The sequence below is a fragment of the Elephas maximus genome, chromosome 6 (assembly GCF_024166365.1).
Source record: "Elephas maximus indicus isolate mEleMax1 chromosome 6, mEleMax1 primary haplotype, whole genome shotgun sequence".
Lineage (NCBI taxonomy): Eukaryota > Metazoa > Chordata > Mammalia > Proboscidea > Elephantidae > Elephas > Elephas maximus.
Window position 1 is genome coordinate 94099697 of NC_064824.1, and position 17785 is coordinate 94117481.

Genomic DNA, 17785 nt, shown 5'->3' on the forward strand with positions numbered 1-17785 from the left:
ATTCTATTCGTATCCCCCACCCACCATTTAGTTTCTTTCTCTTTCCTTGACTCTAACCATAACAAACTACTGGCTACTGGATTATGCCTTTTTTTCTCTTGTTCCTCTCTGCTTTTTCACATTCTAAGCCTATTACTGAGAATTTCCTTCTCTGCCTGGCTGACTACTATTATTCTTCAAAGATTCAGCTCAAGGATTATCCCTCAGGGATAGCTTAACTGACCATCCTAGGCTTAATTAAGTCCTCTTCCTTGTCACCCTCTGGATGCCTTCTAGTAGAGGTATTGGGAGAATTGTAGTAATTGGATCACTTACCTCTCTTTGTTGTACTTTAAGTTGCTTAAAAGTATGACTGGGTCTTTCATCTTAGTATCCCTAATGCCTAGGATAGAAGTACTTCATAGCAAAAAGCAAACACTCATATGTACACCAATGTTCATTGCAGCATCATTCACAATAGCCAAAAGGTAGAAACAACCAAATGTGCATCATCAGAAGAATGGATAGACAAAATGTGATACATACATACAATGGGATATAATTTAACCATAAAGAAAAACGAAAATTCTGACACATGCCACGGCATGGATGAACGTTGAAGACAGTGAGTGAAATAAGTCAGATGCAAGAGGACAAATACTGTGTGATCCCACTTACAAGAGCTATCTAGATTAGGCAAATGCACAGAGACAAAAGTTTGTTAGTACCAGTGGGGATGAAGGAATGGGAGTTATTGCTGAAGGGGTGCTAAGTTTCCATTTGGGGTCATGTAAAATGTTTGGAAATGGATAGTAGTGATGGTGGTACAACATGGCAAGTGTAAGTCATGTTACTGAACTGTACACTTAAAAATGGTTGAGATGACAAGCTTTTTGTGTTCATATGTGTGTGTGTATATAGATATATATAAATTGTTTTCTTGTGATGAAACTATGTATAATAAAACATTTGCCAATTATAATTCAGTGACATTGGTTACATTTGTCATATAGTGCAACCATCACCACTATACATTTCCAAATATTCCACCATTTGTTATGTATTTTTTACCACAATACAATTTTTTTTAAAGTTGAAAAAAAAAGAAAAAGCACTCATATATTGATTGAATGAGTAAATTGCTTAGTATTACTCTATAAGCTTTCAGTTATAATCCAGGAAAGACATTGGTTTAAAATGAGTCTTTGAAGGTCATTATATGAAAATACCAGCTCAGTATACTTTGAAAATAAAATGTTCTTAGAATGATAGGGATTTTTAGGAAGGTATAGATTCAAAACAAAAGTGTTTTCACCGTGGTCAAAACACTTCTGGTTGATATACCCAAGAAGTAGTGGTACTAAAAAGAAAATAGTAATTAAAGTGACTAAAATGATAGGTATGAATATGGACTAAGAACTGAATTCTGGCAAGATCAGTGATAGAAAAAGACAGAATTTTAAAAATTTCACAGTAAAGGAATAAGGTAAACATGTTTTCAGAATATAAAATTCGAGTATTAAGCATTTTATTTGGAGTAGAGGTATTCTTTAAATCTTGAAAGAATATAAGTAAAAGGAAATGCTATTGGTACATATTAAAGTAAGTCTCCTAGGCACCTGCATTTGTATTCCTGCTTAATTTCTCTGCAATAGTAAATAGATAATCCATTAACCTGTATTTATTGTTAACCTTATCGTGTGCTGGGTGCTATATTAAGCAGTTTTATAAGGATATTTAAGCTATTAAACCCACAAATAGGTACTTTTATTACTTCCATTTGATGAGGAAAGGGAGGCTTAGAGAAGTTAAGTAACTTGTGCAAGGCCACACAGCTGGCAAAGAGCAGGGCTGTGATATGAACTCGGGTATTCTCCATCCAGGAGTCCCCAGGTGATGCAGACAGTTAACACGCCCAGCTGCTCACCAAAAGATTGGCAGTTCGAGTCCACCCAAAGGTGCCTTAGAAGAAAGCCCTGGTAACCTAAACCAAACCAAATCGTCTAGTCAATTCTGACTCATAGCGACGCTGTAGGACACAGCAGAACTGCCCCATAGGGTTTCCAAGGCTGTGAATCTTTACGGAAGCAGGCTGCCACATCTTTCTCCTGTGGAGAGGCTGGGTGGGTTTGAACTGCTGACCTTTTGGTTAGCAACTGAGAGTGCTTAACTATTGTACCACCAGGACTCCTCCTGGCTATCTACTTCTGAAAAATCGGCCATTGAAAACCCTATGGAGTGCAATTCTACCCTGATACACATAGGATCACCATGAGTCGGATCTACTGGACAGCAGCTGGTTGACTGATTCTCCATCTAAAGGCTATGACTGGAACCACTGTGGTCAGCTACTGTACTGTGGCCTACTACTTGCTGCAAGAGAAGTTCTAAAGTGTGTTTTGTTAGAATATAAGTGGCAGAGAGATGAAAAGAGTTATGTTTAATAGTGATTTGACAGATAATGCAGGCACAGGCAGGAAAGTGGTAGACATACAAATACACACAGTGGTTAAGTGCTTGGCTGCTAACCAAACGGTCAGCGGTTCAAACCCACCAGCTGCTGCACAGGAGGACGATGTGGCAGTCTGCTTCTTTAAGGATTTACAGCCTTGGAAAACCTATGGGGGCAGTTCTACTCTATCTTGTAGGGTTGCTAAGAGTTGAAATCGACTAGACAACAATGGGTTTATTAATTTAAATATTGATTAGTCTGTAACAAAAATCTAGGAATAGTCTTCTGGTAGACAAACTGAGTTCAGTCTAGGAAGTCAGTAAAGGCAGAGAAAGTGGATCCACAAACTAGGTTTGAATTCTGATCTCGAGGCAGATAAAAATCAGCCCTGTTTCCTGGCTTCACACCTGCTGTTCTTTGTAGATGAGTAAACATCTTGAGAGGCAGTCCCCCTCAGGTGCCTATAAATTCTCATATGGCAGGAGAAAGGGGTAGCTAGGTGTAAGATTATTTAACTTAAGTAAAAATAAAATAGATTTGTTCCATACAGGGAAAAAAGACAAGTTTGTCTCATCTGGAGTTAAAAAAATTTTTTTAAGGCTTCTAAGAATTTCTAGTTCTTTGTTTCGATATCACCTGTGGTTTACGTCTTTTAAGTAGAGTTGTCTATATTGTAATATTGCCATAATCCATATATTGTAATGAAGATGTTGACAGATGCCTGACTATAGTAACATTTAAAGTAACAACCTATTCAATCAGGAAAGCCTTGGAGGAAATTGTACTTGCTTTGAAAACAAATACATTACTAATAGTGAATATTGATTAGTTGTTTGCAGGTGGTTATTAGCATTGTCAGAAATGAAGCTTGAATTAATTATGTCCTGATAGATATTAATAATTGTTAGTGAGAATGCCCTGCAAGTAATTATTTTTAATGACCACTGCACCATTAAGAAAGGTTAACTTGTTCTATATAAATCTCCCATAGTGACACAGCTACTACCTCATTAACTTTGTTCAAAGACTGCAGTAAACCAAATATGCTATATACTGTGTATGGTAGAAATCGTTTGTTTCAAAGATTGGCTCATTTAGTCATAGAGTTGACCCTAGCTTAATTACCAAGGGGGGTTGCGAATAGGCTGCTAAGCATTTTCTGCCAATTAAAATGCTGAAACAGTGTAGAAAACTGCCATCTTGCACATGCTTTGGACCAAGTTAATTAGAAAGTTTCCACAGATGAGCGCTTCTTTTTAAAAGAATGCATTTTCTCTCTAGATAATGAGAAAGGGAGTTGGTGAATAACTAAGCTTGAAGACCTTTAACGTTTTAAGCAACCTAATTTGCAGAATAAGTGAAGCTTGTTTCAGACATTTAGTGCTTTTTTATTGCATATGGTATCTTGGGTACAAATAAAGAAAACATTTGCAAGTTGAATTTAATAGTTTGTATATTGTTAGTCCGTTATAAGTTTTATAAAAGATACCTTTTTTGTTTGCTTTTTTTATTTTTTGGCATCATACCAAAAAATGGTGATTGAAAAAGCACGATTTGGTTAGAAATAAAAAGTTTTATTACCTGAATTATTCTTTTTACATCTAAGAAATTATGGTACAATTTATGTAAGCCTAGATCTAAATAACTTATAAATTCTAAAAATAAGCACTTAAATAGTACAAGAAAGCATCTCAAGTACACTAAATGCAAAACAACTTTATATTTCTTACAGGTCAAAAGGATTGTAGTTTTCTTGAACAAGATTTACAAGTTAGGAGGTACACTATCACTTAAATTTTTATTGTTAGGAAGCTAAAATTATTAAAAACTCAACAATAATAATTTAGGATAAGAGAACATGCATCTGTAGTAGCATGCGCTTACATTAAGGGAACAGTTGGGATGTTTTGCTGATGAAGCAGTTGTCATGGAAGAGTTGCAGTCTACAGGAGATAAATGGAAATTTTCTGATTTATCTGAGGAAAGAAATCTTGCTCTTTACCCCTTTTACTTTCTTGGCACTGGCAAGAATTAAGAGATAACTTATGTTAGATAGGAAATAAATATTTTAAATTAAACTTGCTAATACATACTTTTAGATGGCATTGAAATAAGGATAGATACAAACAAAAAAACCCAGTGCCGTCGAAGGATAAATAAGGATATTCTAATCATTTTATATAGCTATAAATATGTAGTAGTCATCTTTTGTCCCACTCCTTCTGTCCTAAATAATTGGCTCAAATTTTGAAGCATTGATGTTGCTTGGATTAATAAAATTAATATTCATATTTTTATGTTTAATTGCACTTATTTTTCTTATTCTCTTTTCTGTGAAACCACCTCTATAAGGTAAATACATAAGTGATAAATAAATCACTTGGCCAAGACTTCCCTGAAACTACTGTGATTAAGGAGAGTTAGAGGACTTTGGGTGTAGTTTGACTTCGCCATCTTAACATTTAACGTCTCTGTGCCTCAACGAGCAAATCTGTAAAGTAGTAGTAGGACCTTGGCCTTCATTAGCATTTTCCAAATTGTGTTCTGCAGGATACTGGCTCGTATATACTAATAGGTTTCACGATGAAGCAAATCAGAGAAGTGCTGCATATTGAATCCCCCTTTCAGAGACTCGCATTTCTCATTAAACTCATAGGCTCTAAAGAAACATGTTTAACCCAGCATTACCAAAACTTATTTGATTATTAAACTCTCACCTCTTCCTTTTTGGAATACCACCTGTTAAGGTCCCACAGAACTGTATGAGCCCAATTTGGGAAATGCTGGTGTAGATTATTAAAGTCCTTTTTAGCTATATACAATGAGACAATAGCTAGTACATTACCAGTTTGAATAGTAAGCAAGGAATTAAGAAAGTTATTTTTTGAAAGTAGAATAATTGGCATCTCCGAAAATAAGTTTATAATGTCCAACTCTATCAAAGTAATGTCTACACAAAGGATTAATTATACTGTATTATAATAGCCCTGGTGGCGCAGTGGTTAAGAGCTATAGCGGTAACCAAAAGTCAGCGGTTCGAATGCACCAGCCGCTCCTTGGAAACCCCATGGAGCAGTTCTGTAGAGTTGCTGTGAGTCGGAATCCGCTTGACGGCAACAAGTTAGTTTATAGTAGTCCAAATTGTGTCCTCTGTGTTTTATGTATAAAAAAAAGAAAAATGCTGTTGAAGGAGAATCATTTTTAGACGTAGAACTTATTTTTTTTCATCAGCTGAAAATCTTTTGAAGGTAACCTTCAAAATATTTTAACAAGCGCACCATTTCCTTTTGTTGAAGGAATGGAAAAGTACTTTTAAAGAGTTAATAATACATTCAAAGTCACGTGAAGATAAGTTTTTACCTAAGAGCAAAGTCTTTTCCGATTCTTTACTTTTTGTTTTTCAATAACCAATTTACTGACAATCATTTTATCTTATAATCAATAAGTCAGAAACATATCAATTATTTAACACATACCCACATGCATATACGTAATTCTCAATGCATTTTCAAAAGGCAGTTTTCCGAGTTGAATGTAATACCAGTTCATTTAACAACTCCAGGGGTACCATTCAAATTGTATTCTAAGGAAATGACATGCGTAAAAATACAGGGGGAATGGTGTCCCCTCAAGTTGGGCAGTTCTGTGACCCTAGATTGATTTGTGTAAGTCTTTCCTCTCCTTTGTGGCATTATGGTTTCTTGTATTTTTTGAGTTTCAGAAGTTAAATATCACAAATGCCAAAGATTTTCTAATCATAAGGTAGGCTTCAAAGCATTTCTAATTTTTGTTCACAGATTTGCTTTCTCAAGTGGTCAAGAAAGGGGTGTAGTTATCACAGCTGATACATAAGAAATTGTGCCTGGAAATGTATCCTGATATGTACCTATATGTACACATATGAACTCACAGACCCTTTCACACAGAGGCTGTTCCCCAACTACATGTGTAAACACTTGGCTAGTTTCATCTTGAGATTGGTTTCCATTTATCCATTGGCATATTGACATACTGATTTTCACTGATTTAGATTTTGGTTAACTTGTCGTTCACTGACTTAATTTTTGCCTAATAGACCAAAAGTCATTTGAGATTATTATTATTCATTTCCCAGAGCATCGCGAAGACTCTGTTCGACTCTTCATATTTAAGACATTCTTAGCCAGAAGTTGATATGAGAATCCTAGAAAGGAACTATTTGCTTAGAATAAATTTGTTTATTTTCAGATATTAGTTTTAATTATTAGAAAATAGAATCACATTTTCTCTCAACTCTTTAATAATTAGATTTTTATAAATAATGCTTATGAGTTGTATATATTACTTTAATATTGCCTTACATTTCATAATTAAGTATAAATATAAAGCATATTCTAATGCTAATATTTTATTACATTGTCAAATTGTATAAGCTATCTCAAATGTGTTCTGTATCAAATTAATGGTATTGTCTCTATATTAAGATTTAGAAATTTAATTTCTATTGTAGATGTCTTACTAGGCATAACCAGAAACAAGGGAAGATATATTTTGTAATGTAGAATATAATATAACCTTAGAAAAAAGAATAAACCAGGTTAATAAGATTTACCCAACTAGGTCTTGGCTAATAGGGATTCTAATTCAGCATCTTAACCTGATTTTATGAATTTTCTTGGACATTGTGGCAAAAGAATAAAATAAGACTTATTGGGTAATTTTGGTGACTAATTCTAGTGTATTTAAAATAGTTCTGTTAATAAAAAATTTTCTAATAATTAAAAGAGTTTTCAAGTTGTTTACTCTGTATATATTGTATATTTAGAGTCTTGTATGTAGTTCTGGTGAATCCTATCCACATATATTAAATTAGTGGGCATATACATTTATTTTTTCTCTCGCAGAGCACTTAGAGTATTGATTACTGGCTTTTTGAAGTCTCTTGGTGCAGTTTTTTCTTTTAAGTTCTTATTTGAAGTTGTTTTTATGTTGATTGCTTTGATACAAAATTGCTTCTAGATTGGATTATTGTCAAATTAAGGGAAAATATAATTGGAAAGCTAAAGGGGTATATTATTTTCTAAGAAATACTTTGTATTCTGGTAATGTTTGTTACTAACCTCAACTTTTCCTATTTAATTATAAGAACTTTGTCCCTCGCAGCTGCCCTTACCCTCACCCTGTGAGCTAATGAGAAATTAGCTGTAGTGTTTTTAGGTACTATGACCAAAATGTCCACTGGATAAACACAATTTTATTGATAAAGTTCAGCACTTAGTGGATCATTTAAGTTTTGTTTCCTTACTTATCTTTACTTCTGCTTGTCTTTGAAAATTTCAAGTTATCCTGATACGCAGATAGATTTTTCCTTTGTTCTCTTATCAGAAGACTTAATATAAAATCTTTTAGCAGATTTATAGTTTTATCAGATTTGACCAGGAAAATAGCACTTTAGATAAAAGCTTTTACAAAATTGTCACTCTCCAGTGAAATTTTCTGTACATATTAAGATAAGATTTTTTTGACCTAATAATGTGTCTATTTTTAGGCCATTAATAGATAGAAATCCCCACATGCTAAATAAAAGTGCTCCCCCTCCCCACCTCTGGCATTTGTTTGTGGTATTTTATCTGCCCATGAATGGCCTCCTGGAAAAAGAAATGTGTTCAGAATTCCCCTTCCCTAAAAAAAAAAAAAAAAATTTTTGGCATCTCTGAAAATAAGTTTATAATGTCCAACTCTATCAAAGTAATGTCTACACAAAGGAGTAATTATACTGTATTATAATAGCCCTGGTGGCGCAGTGGTTAAGAGCTATAGCTTTAACCATACGTGTGTTTTTCATAAGCCATGTTGTGAAAACATTTATATTCTGAACCAGTTATAGTTACATAGTGAGATAGAAAAGTGATAGATTGTGTAGAAGGTCAAATTAGAGGAGAGGGAGTTTGGAGAGTTGGGTGTGGAAGAGAATATACCAAAGTAAACAGGAGTAAATTATTCTTTGTAAAATAAAAAATGAAACACAATGAAGCGATCAGTAATAAGGCTGTTTTGTTATTCCTTCATGTGAATATACTTCTATTTTGGGCCGATGCGTTAAATTTCTTAACTTTGTATTAGAAAGTTTGACAAAGATAACAGTGCATGAGATACTTTGACTCCTTTAATACTAGCAGATTTTTATAATTACATTATTTTAAATAGTTCTATTGCTGTGACTCTACCTTTAGACATTAGAAAAAAATTATTTATAGTCTGGATATTAACAGCGAATCACAGCCTTAAGTCATTTTAAGTCACTTTCTATTCCAGTGAGCCGCTGAAGGTACTATTTATAAATTGGTCTGAGTTGATCAGTTCTTTTTTTAAACAGTTGAGTTATGTTATGGGATTTTGTTTTGTTTTTAAGCAGCAGTGCCATAATATAAAGCTTCTTAAAAAGCATAGTCTGGGTGAGATATATCTATCTTCTATGACTCATTTATCTTTTGTTTATTTTTCTTTGGAGCTTTTTTTTTTGGCTTATATTGTCATACTAATGTTGACTGTTAATTTCTTTCCAACAGCATGGATCTGTGGTATCATTTCTATCACCGTCATTAGCCTGCTTTCCTTGCTAGGCGTGATCTTGGTTCCTATCATTAACCAAGGATGCTTCAAATTCCTTCTCACATTCCTTGTTGCACTAGCTGTAGGAACAATGAGTGGAGATGCCCTTCTTCATCTGCTGCCCCATGTAAGAAATCTTTTTAATCTTAAAAAAATAAAAATATTAAGTAAAAGGGTTCGTTAGCAAGCCATAACACACTAGTATTTGTGTTTACTTACAAAATGAAGTGATTTTTTTTTTTTTTCCTAGCTTCACAGGTTTAATCGCAATGTTTTTTTAATCAACTGAATCATTAGGTTCTTAGATAGTACCAAAGACTGGTTATAGCATACCAGTCTCTAAAAATACTCATTGGATAAAATTTGCTATATTAGCAGTTCTGAAAATGAATACTTAAAAGTCATTGAGTGATATGTCTTTTTACCTGTATGGTGTATCAAGAAAGCCTTTAGAAGAAATGTATAAGAAGCCTTATAATGATTGTACATACAGCCAGTATGCCACAGACATCTTTATTTAAGCAGGAATGGGGAGACAGAATTCAGTTAACTATTTTAGGCTTTATCTCTTTTTACATGGGGGCGTATATCTTTTCACCTGCATGCTAATTTTCTTCTCCTTGGGGGCACGTCTGATGATATGATCACAAGCTCCTACTCCTAGTACCGTGTTTATCAACCTGTTAAAACCTACCTCTCACACCCGAGAATATTTGATCTACTGTTGCCGTTTTTACTTTAAATTACTAAAAACAACAGGACCTAATTTTCTTTCCAAATATAAAATTTTGGTATTAAATTTTTAAAATATTATTACCTCCCCTCTTCTGGAGTTTGGGAGACAGGATTGTATTTGTGTGCTATGCGTACCCCTTCTGCACACTTGGTTGAGATCCTAGATCTAGTATCTAAAACAACAAATGTGGCATTGTCTTTTTTTTTTTAATGATTCATGGATCTTAAGAGTGTGATATTAATTTTTACTCATTCCCCTCTTTCTTGCCCTTTTTACCAGTCACCAGGAACAGCATCAGCCTCTTTAGGAACTGGGCGTGATAAGAGCAGTTGAAGTGGGAACAGTGTTTAAGTGCTGTTTAACTCAAGTTTACTTAAGAAGGGTTAGTGTAACATAGCCCTTAACCTCTTTGACTCTCCTTATCACTCTGAGACATTTAGAAACTGCTTCTGTTGACCACTAGCAAATGGGGAAGGAATTCAGATAAATCTTGGAAGGAAGGAAAATAGTACTTAAGTCTAGTTCTGTAATGTTAATATTGTGAAACTTTAACGTTGACAGTGTTAAAAATTTACTTTATTTCCTGTACATTTATTTTTGCTAAAGTTTTAAAATGTAGAAAATTACACACACATTTAAGGATACACTGTTGCTAATGAGCTCTGGTGGCACAGTGGTTAAGGGCTTCGGCTGCTAATCATAAGGTCAGCAGTTCGAATCTACTAGCCACTCCTTGGAAGTCCTATGGGGCAGTTCTCGCCTGTGTTATAGGGTCGCTGTGAGTCAGAATTGACTTGACAGCAATGGGTTTGGTTTTCTTTGGTTCTTGCTAACGTCTATAATATACGTAGAGGTAGCATCTCGTCACTACCTTGGAATAATTTATAAGAAGAATCTTATAAAAATGTAGAGTTAGATTATAGGGAGTCACAAGTGATAACCTGCTGGTGAATTGGTTTGTCTGTTTTGTTTTATTTTTACTAAATCTTAGGCATTTAAGTGTGTCATGTTCATTTTAATTTATGAAGGACCTATCACCCAATTCTATGTATCTTAACCCTGTATGCATTTGAGTTTGTGGTCATTGTTTTAGAGTTACCGTGGAGTATTGTACTTTCTAGGCCACTGAGTAAAGCAAATAAAATGGAAGACTGCTTATCTTTAAAGGGGACAATATTTAGGGAAGCCCTTAAGAAATTAAAAGGTATTTTTCTTGTGTTCTCTAGGAGATTATAATCACAAATTTTAAAATATCATTTTAATTACCTATTTAAAATGTTTCTTCTTATCCTTAATAGTCTCAGGGTGGACATGATCACAGTCATCAGCATGCACATGGGCACGGACATTCTCATGGGCATGAATCTAAGAAGTTTTTGGAAGAGTATGATGCTGTATTGAAAGGACTTGTCGCTCTGGGAGGCATTTACTTGCTATTTATCATTGAACACTGCATTAGAATGTTTAAGCACTATAAGCAACAAAGAGTAAGTGTTTTTTTAATAATTTTATTTTCTAAAATGTAAAACTCAAAGCAAGAGCTATCTTTTTCTGCCATATGCTTTTCTTCATTCTGGTATTTGTATATATTAAATCTGTCTTTTCACAGGTCATCTTCACAGCAAAAACTAACTTTGATCTTTGTCATTTTATGTTAAAAAACAATTTTTTTTATGTTTTTTATGTTATGTTACATTTTATGTTACCTCAGTTAATTTGACATTTATATCAGGATATAGCAGTGCGTTTCGGTTAATTTGTACTGCATTTTACCTAATTGATTAAAATAGCTGGGAAAGCTACTGGCCAATTATGCCTATTATAAAAATGTATAAACAGAAGGAAGCCTCATCAGTCTTCTCAGGTAATATTTTCACTATAAGTGACTTTCATTGTAATATCTTTTAGTGAAAATATTTTTATGCAGCACATTTCTGTATCAGAAATTGAGAGTGATAGAAGTACTAGAGGTAGGGGGTCAGATTAAGGGTCACTATGAGGTGAGTCGGAATCGACTCGATGGCAGTGGGATGAGTCGGAATCAACCCAACTGCAGTGGGCTTGGTTTTTGGTTTGGTGATAGTAACAGAATGTAATGAAATAAAGGAAATAATTCTTAAGAGCGACTAACCAGTTAGGAGATGGTGCTTGGACCATTGATTAAATACCTTAGTATTATGCAGCAGCCTGTGTTTCATGTCTCATTTAAAATAATTTCCTCCGAGAAAGAAAGTTCAGGGCAACTGGCATTCATTATAGTACACATTCCTTCCTGTACATCCGCTTCTCAAACCCTATCTTTAGTACACCTCAGTAACATGTTTGTGATGTTTCTGACTCATAAAGAGAAGATTACATTTTTTTGAGTATATTATGTTTAAGAAAGAAAATCTAGAGAACATTTTGAACTTTCCGTAAAAAAAAAAAGTGTTAAAAACATTCTTAAATTTTGTTAGTTAACTCCAAATATCTTTTTTTTTTTTTTTTCTTTTGTCAAGAACTCTGAATAGTCATGGTCAATAGTGTATTCAGTCTACACTTATGCTATTTATAGATGTATTTTTTATTTTTCCGTATATGCTTTGTGTATGTCCCATGAGAGAAAATGAGTTTGGAACAGAGCTATGAACTTGGATTCAAGGGGTGCAATTCCAGTTTTTCCTCAGCCACAAATGAGCGGTGTGACTGTGACTCATTCCCCGTGATTTCTAGTAGCTATCTAATCATAGAAAATAAGTCTTAATTCTGGTCTGTATTTTCATATCATATTTTGAGTAAAAAAAATTTTTTTTTTTTTTGTAGTGTATATAATTTTAGCTACCATATTTTAATCAGGACATCATCATATTTGATTTGCTTCAAAGGAAGGGTGTTACCAAGATAGCGAGCCCGGTAAAGAATTATCTGAGGAATGATAAAAGGAACTGAGAAGGTTCAACTTAGAGAAAAGTGAAAGAGCTGTAGTAGCATTTGGTTTTTGAAGGGTTATGGGAAGCTGGAGTGATTAATTTTGACGGATGAGCGAAGAATAGAATACAGTAGGAAGAATGCCAAAGCAGGACTACCAGGAGGGAACAAGAGCCTACTAAGGAGGTTAAAAACCCAACAAAACCTATTGCAGTCGAGTCAATTCTGACTCATAGTGACCCTGTAAAACGGAGTAGAACTGCCCCATAGGGTTTCCAAGGCTGTAAATCTTTATGGAAGTCGATTGCCACGTCTTTCTCCTAAAGACTGGCTGGTGGGTTAGAAACACTGAACTTTCAGTTAGCAGGCAAACCCTTATCTACTGTGTCACCAGGGCTCTGCTAAGGAAGGTTACTGCAGAATAATTTAGAAGAGAAGACGGCTTGAACTGAGGTCATGGCATAAGGATTGGGGACGAGAGGGTGATTAATAGAATTATTTAGATGAAAAAATTAACAAGACTTGATACTTGATTAGTTGTAAGAAATATAAGTAATGAAGAGTTCATTTCTGTGAGTACCTAGTTTAGAACTCAATACATTATGTATTAGAAAGTATATAAAAAAATTTTGAAATTACTGTGAAGCCCTGATTTTCTTCAGTCACGTGTACTTAGTAACATTAGAGTACCAAATACTAAGTGTATAATATGTACAAAACATTTGGGACTGTGTAGTTAGCAATATGTATAAAATGTCCTTACTTCAAGGGATAGTTCTAAGCTTTTGGTTTTTTATAAATTAATCTTCTTGGTTTGATCTCATTTGAACTTAAATTTCCTGGCAAAGTTAAACACATTTATTTTTTTACAAAGTAAACTGATGTAGGAGAATGGAGTCCCCGGAACATGGTAGCTTTTTGGGTAAAATTTGAAATTGTGAGAAGTAAAAAAGTGGGGGAAAAAAAAAGAAATGTAGTCAGATAAATCAGTACATCTCCTTTATGATGAATAGGACAGTAAGTAACTTAAGATGAAAAAGAATATGGTGTTTGTTGAAGGAAAGGAATTAGTGGTACTTACGTAGAATAGACACTTTGACAGGGTTTCAGCAACTTGGGGACATTGAGAGTAATGACTTAGCAAGTATTTAGGAAAGTGAATAATCAGAACCAAAGCAAGTAAGCAAAACCCTAGCTGGTATTGGTGTTTTCTTCCTTAATTCTAAATCCTCCTTATTGACTTTGGTACTATCGTTGGCCTCCTTCCACCCGTCTTTAAGTCATGACTGTTATATCTTCCCTTTAGGACATTCCTATATTATTTTTATTTTTTGGGATACTTTTATTTCCCCATTTTCTGTTGTCTGTTGCTATGAAGCAAATAACCCAAAATTAGTGACTTGCAACAATGACTTCTTCTCACAATTCTCTGTGTCAGGAATTTAGGCAGGATTCAGCTGGGCAGTTCATCTGCTGCACATGGCATCTGCTAGTCACCCCACTGTACTGCGTTCAAATCCAGCTGGCAGCTGGGCTGGGCTGGAAAGTCCAAGAATGCTTCACTTCGTGTGTATATCTTGGCGCCCCTCCACATGGCCTCTTAGAGTGTAGACTGAGCTTCTTTATAGCAGGTGACTGGCTTCCCTGAGCCAAAGCAAAAGCCACCTGGCCTCTTCAAGATGAGCCCTGAAACTGGCACAGCATTTTGTCTGTTGCATTCTCCATCTGCTGATGGTGGAGCAGCTTTTCCAAGGGAGGGAAGGAATTGATGATGACCATCTTTGGAGACTCTTTACCACACCACCCAACTACCTATAACAAGCTAACTTATGTAGAAGTTAGAAGGCTTAGATACCTGAAACAGTTCACAGCTTGTAAGCAAAATCAACAATAAGAAAATGTCATGCCGGTCAGCAAGCATCCCCCAGAAACACTGATTTTTTCTTTATACACAGTTCTAGCATTCTTGGTTATTTGCTTTCTTAAATTAACATAGATTAGAAGTGGAAATTTAAATTAGAAGATTTCTTAGAGGTAGGTACACTGATAAAAGAAGAACGCAATAGAAAGCTGTACTATTAAGAGGTAAGACAGGAAAAATTTAAACCTAGACAATGAAGCACAATGATTACTATTAATAATTGAGGACAGGTTAAATTATGTTCACTATCTGATTAAGAAATGACAAAAAAGAAAACTTGTCTTTGCTGAAAAGCTACTGAGGGGTCAATCACAGTGATAGACCATTTTCATGCATTAATCTTCTTAAAAATCTTAACATTTTCATTTTACAGATGTTCAATAAATTTAACAAACATGTCCAAGTCCCAGAAATAAGCTGCAAGCATGGGATTCTAACTCATTTTTTTCTCTCTAATTTATTATGCCATCTAGGGTCACTATGAGTTAGAATTGACTTGATAGAAGAGGAGTTTTTGGTTTTATCATGCCACGTTCAGGGAAATGTGAGATAGTGTTAAACACAAATGATGTTCAAAAGAATAAGCTTTTAGTTTTTGGAACTCCCTATCTCCCTACACTATTTAATGAGATATAAAACATATATTTCATAGTTTCATTTGGATGGTTATAATAATATAGCACCATTTATTCTCAATTTTAAAGTAGATGAATTTAACCTTTTAGGTGAGTACTCCTCCCCCCCAAAAATACCTTAAATATTTAGTTGGATCTTCATCTGGTTAGATCCCTTGATTAACTTCTTAAAAAAACGTTCTCACCCCTTTTCTACATAAGTTAACACCGGTTGTTCCCATATGTGTTATTGCAGTTTGCTAATTGTGGTTCCAGGTTTGGTACTAACATCAGATGTTTATTTCAGGGAAAGCAGAAATGGTTTATGAAGCAGAGCACACAAGAATCAACTATTGGAATGAAGCTTTCGGACCATAAGTTAAATAATACACCAGATGCTGACTGGCTTCAGCTCAAGCCTCTTGCTGGTAGACGACATTTATGACTAATGACAGACTTTTAAAACATAAAAATTCAAATATTGCTTCCAGGCTATACCTGTGTTGCTTGAAATTTCTAGTCTTTGTGGCTTCCCTAACTAATGTTTCTAACTTACATTGCCTGAAATATGAGTGTCTCTTAGTTGTAATTTTATTTGTTAGTGTTTTTGTAAATTTCAGCTTTATTTATTGCTGGAATATAGAACCAATTCCTTACATTGTAGGTCAGGAAATATTTTACACTTCTATGTTACAGGGAAAAGAATGAATGAAAAAGGGCTTTCTAAGTGGTGGATTAGTGTTACTTTTGTTTCTTGGCCGCAAAATCTCTATGCGGTGACTGATTTCATGTGGAAAAAAGAAAATCAGCCTTATTTTATCACATCTCTGTACTTAAAATCTCCGTCCCTCCCTCCGTCCCATCCATCCCATCCCATCCATCCCATCCCATCCATCCACCTGATGAGTACCATGTGGTGTTTACAGTTCTCAGGGAAACATAAAAAAGTTTTTTTGACCAAATTTTTCAACCCTTTCTGTTTGAACTTGTGCTTCCTTCCCCTCAGTGTACCAATGATTTTATGCAGAAAAGGGGCAGCCTGGACTCTAACTGTAGAACTCTGCCTCAAAATACAGTTTAGGAAATATTGTCATCTTTGTCATATAATAAATAACTCTGGAAGATTTCTTTGGAAAACTAGGTGAGAGGCCAACCTCAATTTTTTTTTTTTTTTAAATACCTATGTTTTTGTCACTTACGTGGACTTCTGAAATTTATTCTAGCAACAATCTCTGAGTAGCATTGTGGGATATGTTGAGCATTGAGGGTTGTAAAGAACTCTGCCATCAGATTACTGTGTGACATTGGACAAGTCATTTAAATTTTATGTGCCTTTGTTTTTGAAATGCTATGAGAAGGTTGTTGTTAGGTGCCCTCGAGTTGGTTCTGACTCATAGCGACCCTGTGTACAACAGAACAAAACACTGCTAGGACCTGCGCCATCCTCACAGTCGTTATTTTTGAGCCCATTGTTGGAGCCACTATGTCAGTCTCTCTCTTGAGGGTCTTCCTCTTTTTCACTGACCCTCTGTTTTACCAAGCATGATGTCCTTCTCCAGGGCCTGTTCACTCCTGATAACATGTCCAAAGTACATGAGACGAAGTCTCACCATCCTACCTTCTAAGGAGCTTTCTGGGTGTACTTCTTTCAAGACATATTTGTTCATTCTTCTGGCAGTCCATGGTGTATTCAGTATTCTTCGTCAACACCATAATTCAGAGGCATCAGTTCTTCTTTGATCTTTCTTATTCAGTGTCTGGCTTTCGCGTGCATTTGAAGCAGTTGAAAATACCGTGGCTTGGGTCAGGCTCACCTTAGTCCTCGAAGTGACATCTTTGCTTCTTAACGCTTTAAAGAGAACTTTGGTAGCAGATTTACCCAATGCAATACGTCGTTTGATTTCTTGAATGCTGCTTCCATGAGTGTTGATTGTGGATCCAAGTAAAACGAAATCCTTAACAACTTCAGTAAATTCTCTATTTATCATGATGTTGCTTATTGGCCCAGTTATGAGGATTTTTGTTTTCTTTATGTTGAGGTGTAATCCATACTGAAGGTTGTTGTCTTTGGTCTTCATCAGTAAGTGCCTCAAAGCCTCTTCACTTTCAGCAAGCAAGATTGTGCCATCTGCATATTGCAGGTTGTTAATGAGTCTTCTGCAGTCCTGATGCTGTGTTCTTCATATAGCCCAGCTTCTCAGATTATTTGTTCAACTACAGATTGAATAAGTATGGTGAAAGGATACAAGCCTGACACATATCTTCCCTGATTTTAAACCACACAGTATCCCCCTGTTCTGTTCAAATAGTTGGCTCTTGGTTTATGTAGGTTCTGTATGAACACAATTAAGTATTCTAGAATTTCCGTTCTTTGCAGTGTTATCCATAATTTGTTATGATTCACATAATCAAATGCCTTTGCATAGTCAATAAAACACAAGTAAATATCTTTCTGGTATTCTCTGCTTTCAGCCAAGATCCATCTGACATCAGCAGTGATACCCCTTGTTCCATATTCTTTACTGAATCCAGCTTGAATTTCTGGCAGTTCCCTTTCAAAGAACTGCTGCAGCCATTTTTCAATT

The 17785-nt window shown here is 35.0% G+C and overlaps 1 protein-coding gene across 6 annotated transcripts in view; it reads left to right on the forward strand.

The window, feature by feature from the left end:
- The window catches only part of SLC39A10 (solute carrier family 39 member 10), a 51181-nt gene that overhangs the window by 22671 nt on the left and 10725 nt on the right, over positions 1–17785 (forward strand). For all 6 annotated transcript variants that reach the window (XM_049887733.1, XM_049887737.1, XM_049887732.1 and 3 more), the window contains 3 exons: positions 8980–9149; positions 11057–11245; positions 15508–15628. In XM_049887733.1, the coding sequence (XP_049743690.1) occupies positions 8980–9149; positions 11057–11245; positions 15508–15628 (480 nt within the window). The remainder of the gene's footprint in view (positions 1–8979; positions 9150–11056; positions 11246–15507; positions 15629–17785) is intronic.